Here is an 18,134-nt window from a genome sequence, read left to right as displayed (position 1 = left end):
ATTAGCTAAAAGCGCTATACTATTAGTAAAAGTATTACGCTATTAATAAAAGCGCTATACTATTTTATTATATACCTTTTAATTAAATAATATTGCTATATAGTTAATTGTTTAACTTTAGCACTTTATATAGTTAGTAAACTATAGTATATTTAATATTTTTTTTATATATTTAAACTTATTTCTACCTTTTTAACTTTAAAGGTATTTTTACCTAATTTTTTTTAATATATATTTAACCCTTTATTAATTAAAATAAATAAAATAACTTAAATGCCTTATACTTTACTTTTTATTAATATATTTATTTTAATTAATACTTTTTAAGTTTATAATATTAAGTTATATAGTTATTTTTATATATTATTTATAATGCTTTACTTTTAATATTTATTATAATAGTGTTTAAAGTTAATATATAAAGTTTATATTATTAATTATTTAATATTTATTAAAATAATTTTTATTGTTTATATTTATTAAATATAGCGCTTAAGGTTAATATATTAATAAGTACTTTATTAAAAAGCATTATTATTATATAAAGTTTTATTATTTATTTATTTAACGTTATTATAATAATTATATATTTAAAAGTATAATATATAAAGGATATATATTTCTTTTAATATTTTAAAGTAAAGCCTTTTCCTTTTTTTTTTTCCTTTTTATTTTTTTATAATTTTTAATATATTATATAATATATATAATACCTTTTATTTTATAATATATTTATTAACTTTTTACTTTTTATTAATAGTTAAAACCTTATTTAATAAGTTATTTTTTCTATATAGCGTTGTTTTTTTTAAAGTATATACTTTTTAAAAGTATATTTATTATAGTTTAATATTATTTATATTATTAATACTATATACTTTTAAGGTTTAGGAAATTATATTAATATATATATATAGAAATATTATTATAAGCTTTTTCTTACCTTTACTTTATTAGCCTTTCCTTTTTAAAGGAGGGTAATAACTTTAATATATAAATATATTTTTATAGCTTATTTTTAATTAATTCTTATAAAACATAATATACTTTTATTTAAAGTTTATAAAAAATGTAATATAAATATTAATATAGGAAAAACTTAATATAAATTTTAACCTTCCTTTTTTATATTTATTTAGCTTTAACTTTGCTTTTCCTTTTTTTTTTATATTTATATTGCCTTTATGCTTAGCTTCCCCCCTTTATCTACCTACCCTTATTATTCCTATTATTATTATTAATAATAATAAAAATAAAGATAAAGATAAAAACGAAAATAATAATAATAATAATAAAAATAAGGAAAAAAAGGAAAAGGAAAAAGATATTCCAACTATTATATATATTATTTATACCTTTATTTACTTTTATTATACTTCCTTTTTTATTATACCTTTGCTTGCTTCCTTTATTACTTTTAATGTTTAATTACTAATAATGCTAAAATTTACTTCGGTTCTTTATAATTAATATGCTTAATCCTTCTTTATAAGGAGGTTGGATATTTATAAATAGGTAGTTAAAAAAGGTTTCCGGTACCTTTAATGCTAAAAAAATTATAAGCTATATATATTTATATAAATATTTTAAATATTTCTTTTTTATTATAAAGTACCTTTAATGCTTTTTAGGTTAATAATATAAAAGGAATTAAAGTAGAATTATTAAACTTTTATAGTTATAAAGTTTATATTATATATTTAATTAAAATAGTTAAGCTAATTAATTTTATAGCTTTTATTATATTACTATTATTATTATTATTATTATTATTATTATTATTATCTTTTTAACTTTTATAATTAATAAAGATATAAGTTTAATTTTCTTTTTATAATTTTTCTAATATGCTTTAATTGTTTAATAAGTATTTAGGCTATTTAAAAAGCTTATGTAGCCCTTTATAGGGCGTTTTTTTTAAAGGATACCTTTATAAAGGTTATTAAATTTCGTTATGCTATTTGCTCTTTAAAGTAATAAAAAAAGAAGAAAACGAAAAAAATGCTATACCTTTCCCTATTAGTTAAATAATACCTATTTTTAATGTTATTATACCTGGTTATTTCTTATTCTTTAAAAACGAAAATAAAAAAGATAAAAAAGAAGAAGAAGAAAATAAACCTATTATATTTAGCTCCTTTCTTTAAGAAGGATACTTTCTTCCTCCTTTTCCTTTTATTATTATGCTATTATCCTTATAAAGTATAGTCCGCTGCTTATTATTTTAATTTAGTTTAAGTTTTTAAATAGAAATTAAAGGGGGCCTTATATTTAAAATTAATTATATATTTATTTTTTTATTTACTTTTTATAATTATAGTACTTCTATCTTTTAAATTAATAAATATCTTAAAATGTTTAAACTATACTTTTAATATATTTTTAATAAATCTATTAATAGGTATTTATACTATTAATAAATATATAACTTTAAAAGATCCTTTAATATACTTTTATTTTATTTATATATTTTAAATATTTATATAATGGAGTTAAATATTAATATATTTATTTTTCCCTATTATAAAATATATAGTTTATTAGTTATTTAAAAAAATTATTTATACTTTTTTAAAGTTATATATAATATTTTTAAAAAGTTATTTAAACATTATTATTTCCTTTCCTATAAATAATAAAATATTTACTTTAGCTTTAATTATTAATATAGTAATTATACTTTATTATATTATTTTTTATATAATTATACCTTTAAATAGTAAAATAATATACCTATATAAAAAGTACCTAATTTTTTAATTGTTTATAAAAAAGGTATCTTTTATTATAATAAATATTTATATATTTATATTTTAATTATTATATATAATATATAAAAACTTTATAGTATATATATATTTAATAATTTAGTTTATTACCTTTAAGTAATTTAGCTTAGGATTAATTAAGAATTTTAATAATTATATTGCTATATAAGCTATATTTAGTTTTAATATAATAATATTATATAGAATTATTTTAATATATTTTTAAAATGCTTTAATTTTATACTTTATAACCTATTTTAAAAACTTTTTTAATTCCTTATATAATAAAGGAGTTATTAAATCTAACTTTAATTATTAAATCTATAGCGCTTTATTACTTTTTTAATATATTAATTATAAAGTAATATTATAATCTTTTATTTTTTATCTTTAATTATTTTTATATTAAAGAATTATAAAGCATTTTTTTATTCTTTAAACTTATAAATGCTTTTAATTTAATTAATAATCTTTTATATTTAAAATTAATAATTCTTTTTATATAAAATTAAAAAGTTATTAATATAAAAAATAATAAATATATAATAATTTAAAATGTAAAATAGGTATAGCTTTTTTAAAAAAGTAATTATATTATTAGTTTAAAGTATTTTTATAAATTCCTTATATTATAATAATAATAAATTTTATAATTTATATAAAATATATATTAATAAATTAACTTTATTTTTATTTATAAATCCTTTAAAAAGATTTATTATAATTATACTTTATTCTTTTTAAATAATATTTAAGAATACTTTTATTATATTATACTATTTAATCTTTAGGTCCAAATGTACCATTAATGCTATTATTAGTTTAAACATTTTTATAACTAAAGTTATAATATAGGTTAACTATAGGGTATCTTTTATTTAAAGGTTTCCTTTTATAATTACCTACAATTTATATATTTTTAAATAGCCCTTTTTATTAAACTTATAGGTAAATACCTATTTTAATAATAGTAAAGCATTTTTAAATTGCTCCTTAAATATAATCTTTAAAGTATTTATATCTTTTAACCCTTAAAATTCCTTTTTAGCATTCTTTTTAAACTTTTTTTTTAAAGTATATATTTTAAAAATTTTCCAACTTTTAAATAACGGATTTTCTAAATTATTATAATATATATACCCCTAATAAAATCCTAACTATACTCTTTTATTATAAATAACTATAATTATAAATATAATATAAAAGGTTTTATATTCTTTATCCCTTTAATATAATACCTTTATTATATTTAATAAAAATATTTATAGGAATGCCTTTTAATATTTATTATATAGGATATATATTTTATTATTAAAGAATATTATAGTTAAAAAAATAATAATATTAATATTTTTCTTTAAACGTTTTTAATTTTTATTTTAAAGCTTTAAGGCTATACTTTTAACTTTTTAATTTAACTTTATTATTAAAAGAAATACCCTTTACTTATATTTTTATCTTTTAATTAATAGTTAAAGCTTTACTTTAAGTATAAAAGGTATACTTATTAATAATAACTTATTACTTTATATACTTAATATAATAGCTCTTTAAAGTATATTATTTTTTATTTAATTTATATTATTAAAGTTACTCTTTACTATAAAATAGTACTTATTTAATTTAAATATTTTTTAAAAAGTTATAAATTTATATTATAAACCTTTAAGGGATCTTTTTTTTTAATCCTTAAATATACCTACCTTTAACTTTTATTCCTTTAAAAGGGTAATAAAAAGCTTAATAAAATTATATAATATTTTCCCTTTATTATTAATAGAAATATTTATATTTAATTTAAATATTATATTTTTTATTTTTAATTAAACATTTTTAATATTATTAAAATTTTTAACTTCCTTTATAATTTATAAAAGTTTTATATATATTTTAATAACCTTTATTATTAAACACTTCTACTTTTTATTAAATTTTATATTTTTAATAATAATAACCTTCTTTAATTAAAATATTTATATTTAATATACTTTAATTAATTTATATCCTATTAAATATTTAACATATATTTAAGGTTTAACTTTATAATTATATTTATATTTATTTATATTATAATCCTTTTTTAATAGGTATATTTTATATTTATATATATAAATGCTACTTTAATTAAGCTTTAAATTATTTATTAATTCCTTTATTTTTTTAAATATATATTATTAAAAATATTAAATAAATTAATACTTTAATACTTTATAAGGTATATATAAATTATATACCTTTAAAAGGTTTATATTATATAATTAAGCTATTATTTAAACTATTTTAAATTATAACTTTTTTAAGAACGTTACTTTAAATAACATTTTTAATACCTTTTTAATTATTTCTTTTCCTACTTTTTTAACTCCTTTAAAGCCTTCCTTTCAATAAAGTAAAAAGAATTTAGCATTAATTCCTTTATTTTCCATTTAAATTTTATAATATATTTTACCCTTTATTATAATTATTGCTTTCTTATTATTACTTTAAAACTTATAAATAGGGAATTAAAAATAATATATTATTTAATATTTAAACTTATATAATTTATTAAAGATTTTATTTAATAATTTATTTATAAATAGGTATATTTAAATATAATTATTAAACTTATCTTTAAATATAAATAATTAATTTATATTATTATAACCTTTTAGGTAATTAAATAAATCCTAATTAACTTTTTAAAACAATTTTATAGAATACTTTTTTAATATCCTTTTTAAAAGTATTTAATAGGTATATATTATTATATAATTTTTATATTTAAATCTAAATATATTTAATATTTTTATATTCTATATTTTATATATAAACATTTAAAATATATATAGTTTTAAATATTTTAATTTAAAATGCTATAATATTTTTATATCCTTTTATAATTTTAAGGGATTATTTAATAGCTTTTATAAGTACTTTTATTTTTTAACTTTATTAATATTTATAATTAATTTTACTATATTTATTAAAATTTTTATAAGGAAATCTACCATTAATATTATAAGGGATTTATTTAAATAAATAAAAATAGGTTTATATTTAAAAAATATTAAGTTATACTATTTAATTAACTTTATTATAAGGATATTATTTTTAATTTCTTTAAAGTATAATATATAATTTAAATTATAATATTAAATTTTACTATTTTATAAATATACTTTAAAATAATATTAATATAAAAGCCCTTAATAAGTATTACTTTAATAAATATTAAATTTATAAAATATAACCTATATTTATTATTAAATATATTTTTAATAATCCTTTTCCTTATATTAAAAATTAAAAATTATATTATTTTTATATTTATTATTTTTCTATTTTTAATTAAAATAAATATACTTAGTTTTAATAATTCTTTTTAATTTATTAAATATAATATATTATAATTATTAATAAATATATTATTTAATAATATATATAATATTTAATTAAAGGTTAAATATACCCTTAAATTAAATTTATTTAAAAGGTAAAATAAATTAATAACTATTTTTATAAAGTAATCTTTATTAATGCTTTAATATAAAAGTATAAAGTATAATTTATAAAGCATTATATTTCTATTATTATAGTTTAAAAAAATAAAATATATTAATATATAAATTATTATTATTATTTATTTAAAGCTATATTATATAAAGATACTTTAATACTTTAAAAGCTTTTTAAAATTATATTGCTTTTATTTATATTAATAATAAATACTTTTTTAATTTTATTAATATTAAATAAATATACCTTAATACTTTAAATACTTTTTAATAATAAACTATTAAAATTATATAAAGTTAAAGTATTATTTATAATAAAAATATAATTCCTCTTCCTTTAAGTTAAATTTTATTAGGTATACCTTTAATAATAAAAGTATTAGGTTAATTATAATATATATAACTTATTTATTAAAAAATTTCTTTTTCCTATTTAATTTTTAATTAAATAAGGTTCCTTTATAAATAACCTTTTATTTATTAATAAAAATAATTTTATATAAATTATTCTAATAAATATATTTATAATATATTTTAATATTTTTAATAGTTTATTTATTTAATAGTTTTATTAAATATAGGTTACTTTTTTTAATAATTATAAATTATAATCTTTTATATTTTTATAGTTTCTATAAATATATTTCCTTAAAGTTTAATATATATAGGTATAAATATCCCTTTTTTTTTTATATACTTTAAAGAACTTTTAAAAAGTATTATTATTTAAATTATTATTTAAAAAAGTTATATTAAATATTATAAAGATTATTATACCTTTATACCTTTATATATTATTTTTATTAATAAAGCCTTTAAATATTTTATTAAAATTATTTAATATTATAATTAATCTTTTTAACATTTTATCTTTAATAACTTTTATTAATTATATATTTATTTATAAATGTATTATATATTATAAAAGTATTTTTAAAAAGTCCTTTATTATTAAAATTCTTTTAATATTTAAAATATCCTTTACTTTAATATATTAATATATTAAGTTTTATTTTTAATATTATTTTATTATATTAATACTTTTAATATTTACCCTTTTAAATATAATATAATAATCCTATTAAACTATTATTAAAATATTAAACTTTAATAAAGTAATAATATTTTAAAATACTTTAATAAAGTTTTAAATTTATAATTTATTATTATTAATAATTATTATATAAATAATTTTAAAGTAATTTTTATTAATTATATAATTAATTTAATTAAAAAGTATATTATATTTAATTATAAAAATGCTTTATTAAATTATCTTTAATAATTATATTATTATAATATTATTATATTATTTTTTAAACTTTTTATTATTAATATTTTTATTTAAAATTAATATTAATTTATTAGGATTGTTATACTTTAGCCCTTATTTAATTATAGCTTTAATATAAGCTACTTTCCTTTAAGTTATAATATTTTCCTTTATAAACTTTTTTATAAAAGTTAAAAACGTTTAAAGGTTTAAAAAGGTATTAACCTTTTTAAATATTTATAAAAGATTTAAATTTATTATCCCTTAAATACTATATACCTTTATATATATTTAAAAATAGGTAAATTAATTAGCTTAATCTTTAATTAAATATAATATAGCATTATTTAAAATAGTAAATTCCGTTAAGTTTAATTTAAATATTATATATTTATAAGGTATATTTATAAATATTAAATAATTAAAAGGTAAAAAAAAGAAATATACTTTATATAATTAATAATAAAAGAGTATTAATTTTAATTAAAAATTTAATTTATAAATAAACCAGGCTTATAACTTTAATAGATATTTATAATTAATAAAATTAAACTAATATTTTTAAACAATGCTTTTAAAGTTAAGTTAAAAGTGTTATTTTTTATTATTAATTCTACAATAAAGTATATAAAAAATTCTAACTATATAGGCGTTCCAGCTAATCCTTGGAGTGTAACGCCCCTACCAAAAGCGCCCTTATAGGTATACTTTTACCAAGGCGTAGTACACCCTCGTCAGGGGCACACTGCACTACTGGCTAGGAACGCTGCACCATTAGCAAAAGCGCTACGCCGCTAGTAAAAACGCCGCACCGCTCCATCACATATCCTTATTTAAAATTAAATTAAAAGGGTAAACTTAAATTATTAAAAAAGCTATTTAAATATAAAAACTATTAGTTAAATTAAATATTAATTTAAATAATATACTTATAATTATTTATAATAATAATTAAAAAGTAATTTTAACTTTATATAACTTATTATTTTATAATAAAGGAAAATATATATTAATTTAAAATTAATAATATTAAAAATAAATTACTATTAAAAAAGTTAATTTTAAATATATTTTAACTATTAATTAAATAATAAATAAGTTAATAAAAGTACTATTAAAGTTAACCTTTAAAAAGTTTAAAAAGTTATTAAGCTTAAAATAAATAATAAAGCTAAAATAGTTTATATATAAAGTTAAATAAAAATTCCTATATTAAAATTAAATTAAGCTAAAATACTTTTACCGCTATATCCTTTAATAATAATAAATAATATAAAAATTATTTTTATAATTTAAAAATATAAAATTTAAATTATTAAAAATTAAACTATAAAATAAATATAAGCTTAAAAAAATTATTAATAATAACTTAAAAAAAGTTTAAAATAAAACTATAAAATATTTTAAAATAATACTTTAAAAAGTAAAATAATAAATATTATTAATTAACTTAAATTAAATCTTTTAAATACCTATATATTTAAATATAATAAAACTAACCTTTAAAAAATACCTTTAATAATATAATAATAATAAACTATTAACTTTTTAAAGTTACTTTAAACTAACCTTACCTATAAATAATAAAGTATATATTTATTTATACTTTATATCCTTTATTAAAACTTTTTAATATTAATAATATTTAAAACATTATAAAAATAATTAATATAATAATATAATAATAAGAACTACTTTAAAAAAGTTTTAATTAATTATAAAATTAAATAATTTAATTATAATAGCTTTATTTATTATACCTATAATAGGTTTATTAATTAAATAAAAGGTAGAAAATAAAGTTTAATATACTTTTAATATTATTATAATAAAGGAAAAAAGTTAAAAAGGAAAATATATAGTAATTTAAAATTATAACCTTTATAATTAATTAAAAAAAGGTATAAAAGTTAAAAAAGCCCTATAAGGTTTTTAAAGGTTAATTTATAACTATTTTAAAATAAAGTTAATAAGTTTAATAATTTAATATAATATAAATTAATAGTAAAATAGGTAAAAAAAATATATATATTACTTTATAAAAAGAATTAAAATATAATATAAAATAGGTAATATATCTTTTTTAAAAATTTAAAACCTATAAATTATAAGCTATTTATAATTTATACCTTAATAAAAGTATTAATTATTAAAAAAAGTAATTAACGCATTTCCCACTTAATTTGGCCACCCAATTAACCTAGCTATATTTTTAACCTTTATATGCATATAAAAAAAATCCTTCATTTTTCTATTAATAATTATAGAAACCCTTTATAAAGAAAGCAACCTATAGCTTATATTCCAAACTATTAAATAAAACCTAAAATTATTTATTTAATATATTATTATTATTTATAATGTTTTTTATATAATATTTACCCTTTAAACGAAAGGTTTTAAACTAATAAATAAAATGTTACTTTTAAAAGCCCAATTAACTTTAAATAAAGAATAATTAATTATATAATATATTTTTAATTTTATAGTAAAATTATTTCTACCTTTATATAATTATATAAAAGATATAACTAATTAATTAATAATATTATAAAGTTAAAAGCTAATTAAAAAGAATTAAATGTTAAACTTTATATAATAAATTTTAAATATTTAAATATATTTTAATTAAAAAATTAATTATTAATAGGTATTAAATGAAAATCTAATTAAATATTACATTTAATTTATCTTTATATAAAAGATAATAAATAAAAATAATATTTAAAAAGAAGATATTTATAACTTTAATAAAACTAGGTTTATAATAGGTAAAATTATATTTAAAATAATTATAACTTTAATTAAACATAAATAAAAACTATAAGCTATTTAATTAAGCAATTTAAAATAATTTATAATTATTTAAATAATTTTATTATATAGTTAAATTATTTTATTATATATTATTTTAATAGGAAAAAACTACTTTATATTTTAATATAAAAATAATAATATATTAAATAATTAAAAGATTATAATTATAAAAAATAGTTGGATAATAAATAAATAAGTTATAAATTAAATTAAATATTTTAATAAATATATAAAGCTTTATATAAAAGAATATTATTACCTTTTTTTCCTTAATAGTTATAAAAGTTATTATTTATATAAATTTAAATTATATTATAAAAAAAATAATATTATTACCTTTTATATACCTTTCTATTTTTTTTATTACCTTTAATTATTTAATATTAAAGTATTTAACCTTTTAAAATAATTATATAGAAAGTAAATTAAAAGCTTTATATAGGTATATATTACTTATATTTAAAAGGAAGATTTTATAACTATATTTTTTATATATTTAATAAAGTAATTATTTTAAATAATATATAAGGGGAATTTAAAGGAATAAGTTTAATATTATATAATTTAAATTATATTATTAATTAATTAAATTATTTAATTATATTTTAAATTAACCCTTTATCCCTAATATTATTTAATCCTTATATAATTATAACTTTAAATAATTTAATTAAAGTTAATTCCCTTTTTAAATATATTAAATAAAGGATTATATAATATTAAAATAGCTTTTTTATATTTATTATTAAAAGGTTAAGCTAAATTATATATAATATAATTAATGTTATATATTATTTTGCATTATTAAAAAGGAAGGTTAAAAGCTTTTATAAAGTAAATTATAAGTTTAATAAATATTATTATATAAAAAGAACTAAATTATAAAATAAAAGATCTTTTATTATTAAAAATATTAAGGATTAAATAAAGGTATAAGGTATTTTTAAGGTAAAAAATTATATTATATATTAAAGTAATTATTATATAAAAAGAAAGGAAACTTATACCTAGCATTATAGAGCTTATAATAAACCTAGCTATAATGTATAAATTTATAAAAATGTTATAAAAACGTTTAATAATTTAAATTTAAATTAATTTAAGTTAATTATATAAATAATTATTAAAATATTTTTAAATATATATATAAAGGTTAAAAATGTAGCTAGGTTAATTAGGTAGCTAAATTAAGTGAAAGATATATTATAAAAATATATATAAATAATATAAAAATAAAAGAGGAAAAAAGAATATTTATAAAAACATTTATATTTATATAAAAATAATAAATATATAATATATTATAGCTATTATATATTATAATACTTTAATTTTAAAAGCTTTATATTATAAATAATAGTTTAAAAGCAATATTAATAGGACTTTTACCCTTTATAATAACGCATCTCCCACTTGACCTGGCCACCCAATTGACCTGGCCACCCCCCTAGCCCATACAAATAACGTCGGTGCGTTAATCACGTGATAATTTAATAACTTCACGAGTATTGGCCGTATAAAATAATAAAATATACCGTTAGATTCGTAATAAAAAGAGCTATTTAACGGTACCCTTCATTAATTTATACGACCTATATTCGCGGAGTTATTAAGCAATACGCTAAAGTAAGCGCTAAAGTAATCCTTGCTTAGCGCCCCTTTAGCGTATTGCTTAATATCTCGCTTAATAAATTTTGTAAAAAATAGTAAAAAATACCTCTGGATTCCCCTTGAACTAACGGATTTAACGGTACTAATTATTAAATCGTACGACCAGTATTCGTAAAGTTATTATAGATGAAAATAATAGGATTTTATATAGGTTAAAGGGGTGGCCAGGTCAATTGGGTGGCCAGGTCAAGTGGGAGATGCGTTATCCTATTTTAAAAAACTTAATATTACTTTTATTTACCATTTTAATAGTTATAGATAACTTAACTTTTAAAAAAGTCTTACCTTATTTATTTTATTTTAATAGGTATTTTTTAAAACATTACCCTTATATTATTTAATATAACCATTTAATTCACCTTAAAGGGAGCTACCCTTAAAAGGGAATCGATTAAGATTTATAGCATTAACCAATATAAAGATCAAAAGGGAATATTAAAAAGGGAAGGTAGTAATACTTGCATTCTACATATTAAAATGCTAGGAATTTATATATAAGACCTTCATCTAGCTAGGTAACTATATTGTAACTTAGACTTCTAGATAATCTAATAGGATTATATGTACTACTCTTGACATCTCTTCCTTTCAATACTATGCCTCAGTTTGTTAATATTATGTCGATAGCACAACAGGCTTGGCAGCTAGGTCACGAAGAGAACGCAGCTAAGGGGCAGGAGGCTGAGAGCCTATAAGTCTGTCGTACCGCTACTCGTAACCAAATGTTCAAAATTGCGCTTAAAGGGACATATAATCTTCACCAATTTAAGCCAATTGAGATTATCCTTAGCTTTGATGTTATTGCCTAGCAATTACTGTTGTATATACCATGCTGACTGCTTTCCCAATTGTTCTCGATGATAGCAAAAATTGTAACAGTGTTGTTCATTGTCAATGGCACCTGTGTTCTTTGATTTATGGAACAATGCCCAAGGCGCGTGTGTTCGCGTCACTACGAGTCAAAGGGCGCCAACTGGATTAACTACATCCGGCGTCTTTTTAAAAGCCACAAAAATGTGCGCCTTGGGCCTACCGCTGATACTCTCAATTGGCAGGTTTTTCACAGCAAGCCTTATAAAGTATCCTTGATTTATATTGGCACTTGGTCATATACAGTGCACTAGGTGTCCTGTTCACCAACGAATTCCAGGCAGGGCCTATACGTCCCGGGTCAACCATGGTTATTATATTTCGGGCGCTGGCCTTACTTGTGTCACTCTGGCTAAACAGCGAAATATTTAACACGTTAATAGTGTTCCGCAATGAGAATTGGCCCTGGCTTTTCTCCGAAGCTTGCAACCACCCTGCATTGGTATCCACACAAAATACAGCACCCAGAACCACAATAGTACATTCCGTTACTATTCCCATTGCCACTGGAAGTTTCACCGCTTCAGCAACCACCCATACAACAGTGGAAACGGTTTGGTACAGCCCCCCTATTCTTACTCTTGAAAGAAGGAATGCTAGCCTGAGAATCGATGAGAAAGACTGCGATTTCACACGCTTCTACGAAGGTGCCTCTGTACTACATCCACCATTCAATGTCTCAGAAGGTATCAACCTGGAGCAGTGGGAGTCTGCAGTGCACCAGCTTCACGAACTAGACCGTCTATCTCGCAGCAATAACGATACTATCATAAGAAGATACAAACAGAGAGGGTACTGGGAACTTCGTAGAGAGCTAGACGACCTGGTCCTGAAGCCAATGCAATTTGCGTGTTCGACGCTGCATAGGTTGCAGGACAGATTAATTGAGATCAACGTGAATGAGGCGAATTCCACAGACTGGGATGAGCGTCTTCGCCTTTTGCTGGACCTCCTGGACGTAGTTTGGGCCGATTTGAGCAGGTATTTGGAAAACAATCAAATTATGAGGATTATGCCTGAGTGGGCCCGCTACGCAGAAGAATTACGAAGTTGGGACTGCCCTAAGCAAAACTGCATGCAAGTGGGCGAAGAACCGATCGATATTTTTGTGTACGAGATTATAAACGATCTGCTACGGTCAGTACGCCGGATGCGCAGTAAACTGGATCCTAATCGGATAGATTCGTCGGACTCGAAGGAACCCCTTGTCGGGTCATATGAGCGGGTGATATTGGAAATGAAGTTTATGGCTACTCGGTTTGGGTTCGAATGGTTCATGATACCCATTCTCGATTATTCACAATGGGTACTTGGAGTCATTTTTACCCCTGCTGGAGCAGTAATCGGGATCCTTCTCGACACACTCAATTATTTGACTGGGCTTACGTTTGAGAAAATGAAAACGGCAATAGTGCAGCATGGATTCACTTACGAGAATGTGACGCAAGGATATGAGCAACTAGATTCAGATGTCAAGTGGAAGTTGCTCACTTCCATTACCATCATAGGCTTCTTGCTCACCCTCGTTAATCTTCTTATTCATCGCGCATTCAGTTGGGAGCTTATAAATATGGGGACAGCTTTACGCGTCAGGCTACCTGAGGAAGGCGAGCCAGTCGCAGTAAATAACCGGCCATGAAGGCGGAGTTAAGGAGAAACCATTCAAGAAGGCGAAAATGAAGTGTATGAAAGCAATGGAAAAAGAATACGACGCAATAGAATTCAACGGCATATAAGAATAAGGGTTTTACGGCGAGTGACTCGAAATAGACTGGCCGCGGAGACAAGAGCGGTTGAGCCAGAAGGACTTGCAGCGGTACTTAATAACTTAAAGCTCGAGCTCGCAGCGTTTGGGAGAAAAGTGGGCAACCAACCTGGTAGTGGCCGAGCATTTACGTCAAGAAATTTTGTGTCAGTTAGACACCGCCGCTGTACTTAGTCTATTAATTTCATCTCACAAATACGTTTTTGAACCTTTCATTCCCTACCTAGAATCTTTCTATGTTACTTCCTCAACACTACCAGTAGCTGTAAATATTATGCTTAGTCACAATTAGTTTAGATCACAGTAACTGCTACTTTGGCTTGCAGGGTGAATGGGTGAGTTGGTGGATCAAGCTAGGTAAGGGTGACTCTAGTCCGTAGGACTTAAGGTTTCGGCGCGGTGTTATCCACGTGGCGGAGTAGAGGCGTCCGTTTTCTCTTAAACTCTAGCATTGTTATTATACTCGTCACTCTCCTGAGCCTCATCAATAAGTAATATATAGGGCACTTATGATGAAAAACTGCAAGTTGCCCCTGACGGCATCAGATAACTCTGTTTCCTTATCACCGTTGTTCAATATCTCATGGAGCAGGTTTACTCTTCACTTACCCAGCGGGCTGTTCATGTCCACCAAAAACTGGTAAGGAATTCGGGTCAACATCGAATACTTATAGCCGTTTCTGGTTCTCCAGGCTCCGGCAAATCAACTATTGCGAGCCAAGTCGTACAGAGGATCAACTCAATACTCCAACGCCCTGTGGCTATTTGCATAGCCATGGATGGATTTCACTATACCCGAGAATATCTCGATACTCTCCCGAACCGGGTTGAAGCACATGCCTGTCGAGGAGCCGAGTGGACGTTTGACGCCAATGGAGTCGTGGCTCTCGTGCAGATGTTATCTATTTCCAAGAAGACCTCTGAGCCTTCAACAATTTTCGCCCCAAGTTTTGACCACAAGCTTAAAGACCCTATACCGAACGCAATACGAATTGAGCCCGAGGTAGAAATCGTCATAATCGAAGGAAATTGGCTTTTGTTAGACAGCGACCCTTGGAAGCAGATTCAAGAAAACGTAGATGATACCTGGTTCGTGGATGTTGACGAAGAATTGGCATCACGCCGCATCGCTAGGAGACACCTTACAGCAGGAACTGAGGCTACTATGGAGGCAGCTATTGGCAGAGCAAGGTCGAATGACTTGCAACACGGCACTATTGTCCGTAGGCATTCACTCAAACCCAATATTTGGGTTGAAAGCGTAGAGGTCAATGAAGGGAAATGAATATTTTGATATTTAAATAACGAGTTTATAGAACATTCTTTTTAAGAAGCATATTATCAGCATTGAGTAGTACTGGCAATAAAAGGGGTTAGGGTACAGCTTTTAAACTCCTTCGTAATGCTGGATGTCGGAGCTAGGGTCCTTTGATGAGGCTTTGCCAAGATCACCACCAAGCACCTGAGGTCCATCAAATAAAACGGCAATCTCTTCCAAAGTATGGCCTTTTGTTTCTGGGAAGAGAAAGTAAGTGATTCCAAGGAAGATCACCAGAAGGACGCTAAATACCAAGTAATATTTCCAACCAATGTTCTCTAGCCCAATAGGGTTCACAAAGGATACTAAAGTGAGAGAGCCGCTGTGATCGCCAATGGTCAATGAAATTATACATATATCTCTTAAGGAGAAACTGTGCCGTGGCAGAAGGGATAGTCAAAAGTGGGAGAGCGTTGTTAGGCATGGAATCACTTACTATATGCCGAACAGCTCGACCGTTAGCCCCTTTCCGCGGATGTTAAAGGGCAAGACCTCAGTGGGATAACCGAAGAGCAGAGGCGTATACGCAATATCGTAATGAAAGAAGAAAGTGAACAACGTCACGACGACAACGATGCCGGCCGATTGGTTGCCTGAAATACTCACTACGGCAGAGCATGCTGTCAGGATGATATATGAGACCAGCATGCCAACGCCTGACCAGAGGAACAGCGTCCTGCGGCCTAAACGATCAACTAAGAATGCTGCTCCTAAAGCTGATGCAAAATTGAAAACCTGCAACAGTCCGTTGATGAGTGTTTGCGTGTAAGTCGACGTGATTCCAATTGTTCTCAGAACTAGCGTAAGATAGTACGAGACAACAGCTACTCCATTCCACTGTGCCATGAAGCCGACTAAGAACGCGATAAGGGTCCGCTTCCTATTACCTGGTGTTGATATCAATGCGCTCCATCCAGCACTGCTTGCTATCTTTTCTTGTCGTAGCGTCTGTACAATTTGCTCGAGTTGGTATCGTACCAGGGGCGACTCGCCAGGACCTTGATCTGGAGCATGATATCGCGAAAGAATCTCCGTGGCCTCTACTGTGCGATCCTTCGAGACTAGCCAACGCGGAGATTCAGGGACCCAATAGAAGAAAATCAATTGGATTATGGGGAAGCCAGCTTGGAGGATCGAAGGGATGCGCCATGCCCAGGTGCTCTGATAGTTCTGACATCCAAAGGTCGTCCATGAGGCCAATATAGCGCCTAATGCGTTTATTAGCATTGATTGTGCCGCCATGTAAGTTAGATCTACCTACCAAGATAGTACATAGTCCAGAACGCAGATGTGTATTTGCCACGGTGTGTCGGATAGGCCAGCTCGGCAATTAGTAGCGGGCTTGGGTGGACAGAAACTGCAAATTTGATAGATCAGTATTGCATCATGTCATTAGTAGATCTGCGCGACTTACACATTCCACCAAACCCTACGATTGCGCGTGCGATGATGAACTGTGACAAATTAAAGGATGTCGCCTGAATAATAGTTGCCACGATGATGATAGCAAGACCCAGGAATAACGATGGCTTGCGACCAAACTTGTCAGTTAGAACGCCAACGAAAGGAAGAGCCAAGACAGAGCCGATAGCCTGTGCAGCATTCACAAGACCAAGAGTGGCACCACTAGGGCTTCCGAAGTAGGTTTGCCATTGCTCCAGAGACTGCAATCCATTCATAAGAGATCCTAGCTTATCATGTTAATGTACTTTATAAGAATACGGGGCTTATAACGAAGTGGGTGTATTACCATCATAACCAGCAACAGAAGATGACAGAAGAGGCATAAGGAGTAGCAGGTTGAGTTTTAGGAGATGAGGCTGTTGAAACCAATATTTATTCGTCCTTGGCATCACCTGGGCGAGTGCCTCGCCTACGATTGAAGAGTCTTTCATTGTTGATATTTGTTTACAGAAGTTACTAAGCTGATGATTAGAGGCTTGTTGAATTGTAATATTGAAGAGGCCGGCGGGACTGATCCTTATATAGGTAACAATAACATGGAGTCGCACGACCGTTGCGAGACTTCAGTACCTCCTCTGTCAGAGCGACTACGTTTAGTATAGTGTCCTAAAAGCTCCGCGAAAGCATTGTCCCCATGGGGTTGCACAGCACTAGTCGTGTAATAGCATCCGAATCTTGGTTATGGGCTTTT

The 18,134-nt window shown here is 23.4% G+C and overlaps 3 protein-coding genes across 3 annotated transcripts; 2 read left to right on the top strand and 1 right to left on the bottom strand.

Moving 5' to 3' along the window:
- Positions 1–13,203: 13,203 nt before the first annotated feature.
- Positions 13,204–14,548, top strand: F5B22DRAFT_662411 (uncharacterized protein; the record flags this gene model as incomplete). Its single annotated transcript, XM_047980439.1, has 1 exon — positions 13,204–14,548. The coding sequence occupies one exon, from the start codon at positions 13,204–13,206 to the stop codon at positions 14,533–14,535; it is 1,332 nt and encodes a 443-aa protein (XP_047833298.1). The 3' UTR covers positions 14,536–14,548.
- Positions 14,549–15,144: 596 nt separating this feature from the next.
- F5B22DRAFT_662409 (P-loop containing nucleoside triphosphate hydrolase protein) lies at positions 15,145–15,946 on the top strand (the record flags this gene model as incomplete). Its single annotated transcript, XM_047980438.1, has 1 exon — positions 15,145–15,946. Exon 1 carries the CDS (start codon positions 15,245–15,247, stop codon positions 15,944–15,946), a length of 702 nt encoding a protein of 233 aa, XP_047833297.1. The 5' UTR covers positions 15,145–15,244.
- A 102-nt stretch (positions 15,947–16,048) lies between these two features.
- On the bottom strand, positions 16,049–17,874 carry F5B22DRAFT_662408 (hexose transporter; the record flags this gene model as incomplete). The annotated part of the gene is made up of 5 exons (XM_047980437.1): positions 16,049–16,301; positions 16,416–17,187; positions 17,241–17,336; positions 17,394–17,666; positions 17,730–17,874. The coding sequence occupies 5 exons, from the start codon at positions 17,872–17,874 to the stop codon at positions 16,049–16,051; spliced, it is 1,539 nt and encodes a 512-aa protein (XP_047833296.1).
- Positions 17,875–18,134: the final 260 nt, after the last annotated feature.

This window comes from Xylaria bambusicola (genome assembly GCF_022495145.1).
Source record: "Xylaria bambusicola strain CBS 139988 unplaced genomic scaffold F5B22scaffold_9, whole genome shotgun sequence".
Taxonomy (NCBI): domain Eukaryota; kingdom Fungi; phylum Ascomycota; class Sordariomycetes; order Xylariales; family Xylariaceae; genus Xylaria; species Xylaria bambusicola.
Note: the sequence above shows the minus strand (reverse complement) of the source record. Positions and strands in the feature narration are given on the sequence as shown.